The 7,795-nt window shown below is 35.4% G+C and overlaps 2 protein-coding genes across 2 annotated transcripts; both read left to right on the plus strand.

The window, feature by feature from the left end:
- The first annotated feature begins 663 nt into the window (after positions 1-663).
- LOC143538034 (anthocyanidin 3-O-glucosyltransferase 5-like) lies at positions 664-2,159 on the plus strand. The gene has a single exon (XM_077031673.1). The coding sequence runs from the start codon at positions 726-728 to the stop codon at positions 2,157-2,159; it is 1,434 nt and encodes a 477-aa protein (XP_076887788.1). The 5' UTR covers positions 664-725.
- Positions 2,160-4,262: 2,103 nt separating this feature from the next.
- Positions 4,263-7,054, plus strand: LOC143538036 (membrane protein PM19L-like). The gene is made up of 4 exons (XM_077031674.1): positions 4,263-4,824; positions 6,263-6,440; positions 6,512-6,560; positions 6,651-7,054. Exons 1-4 carry the CDS (start codon positions 4,692-4,694, stop codon positions 6,831-6,833), a joined length of 543 nt encoding a protein of 180 aa, XP_076887789.1. The 5' UTR covers positions 4,263-4,691; the 3' UTR covers positions 6,834-7,054.
- The last annotated feature ends 741 nt before the right edge of the window (positions 7,055-7,795 follow it).

The following is a 7,795-nucleotide window of genomic DNA, read 5'->3' on the forward strand; positions in this document are numbered from 1 at the left end:
CCACCATTTATAAAGAATTCCTAAAATGTCTATTGTAAAAAAGGCGTTACGACTTATTAATCATTTCAAGACGACTAGTTCGTATAGCCAATAAAAAACGAACACGTGTCCACAAAGCTGACGCGGTGGCTAGTTCTTGAAGCCAATCTAAGCGCCAACAAAGCAGTTGGCCTGACAACTGCATTCATAACAACGTGATCTAGTTGTTTGTGATCTAGTTAGCGTCTTCATATCTAGTCGGCATGTTCACGATATAGTCGGCCCGACATAGACATGAATGTAGTCGTTGGGTCGACTGCTTTGTTGGCCCTTAGATTGGCTTTACGAACCAGTTGCCGCGTCAGCTTTATGGACACGTGTTCTTTTTTTATTGCCTATACGAACTAGTCGTCTTGAATGATTAAAAAGTCGTCCCCCTTTGTTGTAATGGACATTTTGAGAATTCTTAGTAAATGATAGACAAATTTGAAAAACCATTTTTTAAAATGGATATTATTAATAACTTCTCCTTTAATATTTAATAACATATATGTTAAAACTGGATACACTTAACAAAATATTTTTTTGCTACCGGTAAAAAGAATAACAAGAACCTTTTATAGTTTTATATCAAAGCTTAGGTAAGATACTAAGATTGTTTTATCATGCCTTTTTTTATATGTACAACAATTTCCTCTTTCTATATAAATGAACAAAACCACCACAAACTTATTCACTCCATCACAATGGCCTCCAAACAACTTCACGTTGCACTACTAGCCAGTCCGGGCATGGGCCATTTAGTCCCAATATTATTACTAGGACACAACCTTGTCACACACCACAACCTCCGTGTCACCATCCTCGCCGTCACCGCCACCACCACTCACTCCCTAACACAACTCCTAACATCCTTCGCCACCACCACCAACCTATCCATCATCCAAATCCCCGTAGCGGACGTCTCATCCGTCCTCCCTTCGGACACCAAAGTCATTACACAAATTTGTGTCATGATGCGTGAAACAATACCCGCCATTCGCACCACTTTATCCTTAATAAACCCCCGTCCCCTCGTCCTCATTGGCGATATATTCTCAACCGAATCTTGGCAACTAGCCGAAGAATTCGGGATACCGAAATATGTATTTGTTACGGGCAGTGCATGGTTCACCGCGCTTTTTGTATACTCTCTAGTGCTAGATAAAAAAGTTGTGGGACAATATGTTGATAAAAAAGAACCGTTTGAGATACCCGGGTGTAAACCGGTCCGACCGGAAGATGTTGTTGATCCCATGCCGAACCGGAATGATGAAGCGTATAAATATTACCTAGACCTTGCTATTGGTGTGACTTTAGCTGATGGCTTGTTGATTAACACGTGGGAAGATCTTGAACCACAAACTCTTGATGCATTAAGAAATAATGAGAGTTTAAGTGCCTTGGTGAAGCATAAACCGGTTTACACGGTTGGACCGGTTTGCAAAAGGTACGAACCGGAACCGGACATGTTACAACATGAGGTTGTTAAGTGGCTCGATGAACAACCGGACGGGTCGGTTGTTTACGTGTCGTTTGGAAGTGGGGGTGTATTATCGGTTGAGGAAATACACGAGCTGGCTTGGGGTTTGGAGATGAGTGGGCAACGATTCGTTTGGGTGGTCCGCCCTCCGGTTGGACATGATCCAGACAGCTCGTTTTTAAAATATGGTCAGTTTGATGGTCCATGTGACTATTTGCCACAAGGTTTTTTGTCACGAACTGAAAAAGTAGGGTTTGTGGTGCCATCATGGGCCCCACAAGTGGAGATTTTGAACCATGCGTCTGTTGGAGGGTTTGTGACACATTGTGGCTGGAATTCGGTTTTAGAGAGTATTACTTCTTGTATACCGATGATTGTGTGGCCGTTGTATGCTGAGCAGAGGATGAATGCTACCATGCTGACGGAGGAATTGAAGGTGGCAGTGCGACCTGAGGTGTTGACGACGAAGAAAGTGGTGGGGAGGGAAGAGATTATGAGGCTAGTAGTGGATTTGGTGTCGGGTGAAAGAGGAAAAGCAATGCAAATGAAAATGAATAGATTGAAGGAAGGTGCAAAAAAGGCAATTAGCGAAAATGGTTCTTCTTACATATCAGTTTGTAAGTTTATTGAGGATTGTTGGTATCGTATCATTAGTTAAAATTATCAATGAATCTGAACGGTATGTATAAGTTCCCAAAAGATAACTATGGCGCAACAATTCACCATGACTAGCACTTAAAGAATATACATAGATTATTGTCATCTTAATATTAAACCTAAGTTTCAATCTTGTGTGCAATGCTTATGGTAAAATACTAGATGCTAAAAATGCATTAAAAAGGCAATTAAGTGTGTGGTTCGTGAATAAGCCACGCAAACCTACCTACACTATTATATTCAAGCTGCCATAATTAGAGTATTCTCATCCCATCTCCTATAATTATGTGTGAGGAGTTTACAAATTATAGAGTGAGATTGTGTATGATTGTGAGTGTAAATTATAGGATGGAGAGAGAAATGTAGTGATTTTTTGTAAATTTGGGGAAACATTTAAGGAACATTGTTTGCCCCTATTTATTTTTTAATATTTGTTGGATTAGTTGTGAGTAGATGAGAGAAAAACTGTAATGATAAAAGTTTAAAAAATATTATTTAATTGAACAGAAGAAAGAAATGTAGTATTTTTTGGAGGAATTATAGAGATATGGATGGAGAATGGGATAAGAATGCTCTTAGGATTAGTAGTTAGTCAATAAAGTTTTCTTTTCATTTCTGATTATAAACCAATAATGATTTACTTAACAAAATTGTCTTTCAGTTGATGATATTATATGCAACCAAGGATCATTCTGGTGCAACTAAAGTTGCAACTTTAACATGAATTACGCCCTCGAATTTAACTATTTAAATTTAATTACAATAATTTAGTATCGGTAAAAGGGTCGCTCCAAGACTATTTTATTCGCGTCTTGATATTAATTTTATTTAAGTTGTTTTCCTTTCTTTGCGCACATCAATTACCAAAGTGAACAAATCAAATTTATTTACTTAATTATTATTAAACTGAATTGTAAAAAAAACAAAATTTTAGTTATATTATTCTTGCAATACCAAACTAGACATGTGGATTTAAATCAACAAGTTTTAATAAATTATACATAATCTTTAAAATTTTAAACTTTATTTAAACCGAGGAAAAAAGATATAAAAGAGATTTTAATAAATATATAAAAAAACAAAAACAAAAACAAAAATAGCCCCACCTATGTGGCTACACAATGAGACACTTGTGACCTCTCTAGCTCGTAAGCTGTTTCTTAACGTGTTTGGTCGTTAAGGGGAGTTTGGTCCCAAACGTGAAACTTAAATTAGAGCTAGTATATACAAATTATATTAAAGAACTCGAATCAAGAGCATAGCTTTGCTATTTGTGAGTACGATGATGATTATGATGATGATAATATCTAATACAAATTTGTTTGTTTGTGTTTATTTATGTTTGATTGTTTCAATGTGTTCATTTTTGTTTGTTTATTTGTGTCCAGTTATGTTTGTGAACAGTTCATTTAAATTTTGAATGAATATTTTTTTTTCTAAGAACATGAACAAAAATATTTGTCTGCTGATTAGATGTTCTTGTTTCTTTAGAGTTAATAAACAAGCAGAAACATGCTATTGTTCGTGTCTAATTGTTCGGTTTAGTTATAGATCTAGCCAGAGGTGCACAAAAAGCCCGAACCCGGAACCATAACCGAACCCGAAAAAACCCATAACTTTTTTATACCTAAGTTTTTGCTACCCATACCCGTACCCGACCATACCCGTAGGGTACGGACATGGTATGAATTTTAGTGCCAAAACCGTACCCGGAACCGGACCCGATTTGTAGCTAGTATATTACCAGAAAACCAGAACCGGTTCCATACCCGGAAATGGGTTGTTCCAAAACCCAAAAACCGATTTTCAAGTATCCGATCTATACCCGAAAAATACCACAAAAAGTGCAGCCCTTAGAGAACCTAATCTAGACTTGAAAATACCGGGAAAAAACCTGAAAATAAGGTTTTTTCGATACCCGGAAATAAGGTATTAAAACACCGGTTCTATACTCGACCTGAACTCGGGGTATACGGTATGGTTTTTAGAGACAATACTCTAATCCAAACTTAACCCGAGTATGACAATACCCGATCATATCCAGACCCTGTCATACCTAGTCGCCGACAGTAGAAAAACCCGATTTATACACCTCTTGATATAGCTTTATGATTTATGAATTATGATTATCAGATTATGTGACCTCGAAATGGGCTCAAGCATTGGAATCAGGCCTGCGAAAGTTTTGTTTTATCCACTTTGGGTCCAATCTATGAACTATCTGCATGCAGTCCACGTGTACAAACCCTAGTCCACGTTTACAGCTACACCCATTAACAATGTCATGTCCAAATAAAGCCAGGAATCTCCTTTTGTTGTTTTCTACACACCTCCAAATAATTCTCAAACCATCCAAATCCCACTTGTACCCTAAGCAACATAAGTTGTACCTTAACCTAACACATTACTCATACCTTGTTAAACAAGCATAGTGGAGTGCTTATTAATATTTCATACATAGTTTGGGTGTTGTTAAAGCATATTAATTTCCATTTGACACCAAGGTGTTGTGTGTGTGTTTGTGAGTGTGACAATGGAGGTTGGGAGAATTGGTAGAGGTTTAATGGTGCCGATGTTGACCGCGAACTTTATCGTGTATATAATCGTGGTCGGACTCGCGGCGTGGTCTATCGACAAGTATATTGACGGCGAGCAAAGCCATCCTCGTAAGTTGTTTGCTTAGAAAATAGTTTGTTGTGTTAATATGGTAGCATATTGTACATGCCACTTTTGATGTATCTAAGTTGATTTTTAGGATAAGTTTAAAATTAGGTTACTTGACAATTTGATGTTATCTATAAGTTGGTTTTTAGTGTAAGTTTAAAATTGTGGGCTCTCATGGGCCTCGAGCAAGTGAAAAATTAGGCCCATATATAATTAAATATATATTCAAATTTATGGACCCTGTGTGGCTGGATAGCCACACAGTCCACGCCGGATACAAGTGTACAACCCTAGCCACAGATCACGGATAATTTTTATAACTATACTAGCTTTAGAAACCCGTGTATCACACGGGATAAGTTAATGTATATATTACAATAAATAAATTAATACAAATAACAAAGATAATTAAGTCTCTTTATATTATTTAATTATTTAATTGTTAAGACTTATTATTTTAAGACTTATTAAACAATATTTGTAGAATAGAAAAATATATTATAGTTTTCTTAGATGTCTCAAAAATTGAATGTTAGTGTACTCTCTAAATACAAACTCTTTTATATACATTTTAATTTTGAAGAAAATACCTTTTATGACACGTAATTATTATAATAATATTTTTGTTATATTAAGTATGTTTACAATATAAGTTATGATATTAATAATTCAATCAATTGAGATGGATATTGACCAATTAATACAGTATGTTGAATTTATAATCAATACTATATATTGAAAGATATTTTTTTTTCTTTTCCATCAATAAAAGAGAAGTGATTTAAACAGGAATTTGATAATGAGAATTAATCTTAAAATGCCATGTGTCCATAACTATTTTCTTAGTATAGGTAGATTATAAGTTCACATAAAACTTATTTTGCTCACGTTATAAGATCGGGTATGGGATCCCAATTATGAGATTGGAATTCTTAAAACAATCTGCCCCAAAGGGCCTTGTCTGAAAATTTGTTAAGAATCCTTGAAAATTCGTAGACCGGGACGAGTATAAAAAACTGGCCTCTAAAATCTTTAGTTTTTTACTTTAGATATATAAAACAACTTAAAATATAAAAAATAATAATTAATAATATGTAGTTTTTTTTATTCGGAGTCTCGAGAAAAGTGGGCCCGGGTGGTGCCCAATTTGTTGAGCTAGCTCTAGAGTCTAGTCCTCATAGCAAAAGGATATTAAGATGTGCAAAATGAATGTCAGTAGATGTAGTAGGTGTGTGATTTAGTCGTTTTATAATAAAAATCAAAGTCCATCTCCTTAGTAGCGCGAACAATTTTTTTATTTTTTTTTTCAAATCATTTCTGATAGAATCATCTTTGTACTCTTGTTTACTTTTCTAATGACCATATAGAAACTTAACATTAATGTTATATGCATCCTAAAAATTTATAAAAAGCAATATGTTGAATTTGGATTACTTGAAGACTTAGGAGGGAACCCATCCACAACATACATGTTAGAATTTGGATTACTTGGAGGTGCAACCGGACTATGCTCACTCGTGATCGGGTTCATGCACCACCGAGCATGGCGTAGCGCGAGTCTGGCTAGTGCTTCATCCTCGGCATTTATCTCTTGGGCTATTACTGCTGTTGCCTTCGGGTACGTAACGCAAACCCTCAGCTTCATTTTATTTTTGTCCACATTTTCAGCTTACAAGTTTGTATAAACAGTTTCGTTCGGAAGGAGATCAAAATGGGAGGACGACGAGGAAAACGCTTGGTACGCAATAATATATCTTTTTCGTTAAAGTAACACACATTATTGTAACATATATATTGTTTACTAAGAATGATGGTATATATATTGTAGCAAACACTTGAATTGTTCATAACGATATCGACTTTTAGCCAGATGTTGTATCTAATGCTTCTGCATGCCGGAGTTTTCAGCCCCAAGTACGGACCCGATTATCTTAGCCATGGGAATGATGCTGTTATTCATCGAGTACCCGCTCAGTCTCAGCCCCAGCCCAGCACCTCCTCTTTGGACTAAAACAAGGTTTCATATCATATACATGAATTATATGACATAATGAGACACAATTTGTATATATAGTTTGATGAAAGAATGTAATATAAATCTAAAGTTATCCAGAGAGAGAAAGTATATTGTGAAAATGTATACTAGTATACTACAATACTCTAAATATAATCATTTACCATACTGACAAGCTTTAAACGAACAATTTTCGTTTGTGTTCTAATTAGGATTAACTTTGGACACGTATCATTATGTCCGAAGAACATAACGTGGTGACCAGGCCCATCCATCCAGGAGAAAGCCTACAACTACAAATACCCTTTGGGCATAACTTGAAACAAATTGCTCTAGGCGAGTCCATGATTTTCCATAAGAAAAGTCATTAGGATACTAGTGGACCGAATTGGCCTTTGGTAACGTCAAATGATATAGCTGGTTAAACAAGGGAGTTTAAAATAACACGGCTGTCTTGGATAGGGAGGTAGGGAGGTCAACCGTCTTATGTCCGATCATACTAGAGGCTCGAAAATTTTTCAAAAAAACTATATATTTTTTTTATTTATAAAAAAAATGTGTTAGGCTCGATCAAAAGTTTTGTTTAAACAATACACAGTAAGTCAAGACTTCAAAATTATTGAATTTATATTGTACTTAAGGCGTGAATTTATACTCGCATTCGGCCCAAATTTTTTTATCGATTCTCGGAAACGACTCTTTAAAATAACATGCATTAACATAAGTTGTTATGATCCTAAACCCCATTTAAAAAGAATGAAGAATATCCAATGAGCATGTCGTTACATTATTTAAGATATCAACGATCGGCATAAAATCTTTTCAGATCTAGAATATTATATAACTATATGATTTCACACGGTTTGAAGTCCGAGTATTTATTCTTTATTCCATTAAACTTCATTTATTTTTGTCCTTTTTATAAAAGATGCAAAAAAATACGTATATTTGATTTCCTT

The sequence above is a fragment of the Bidens hawaiensis genome, unplaced genomic scaffold (genome assembly GCF_021521415.1).
Source record: "Bidens hawaiensis isolate Kalapana, Puna unplaced genomic scaffold, B.hawaiensis_p1.1 tig00011466_1, whole genome shotgun sequence".
Taxonomy (NCBI): Eukaryota; Viridiplantae; Streptophyta; class Magnoliopsida; order Asterales; family Asteraceae; genus Bidens; species Bidens hawaiensis.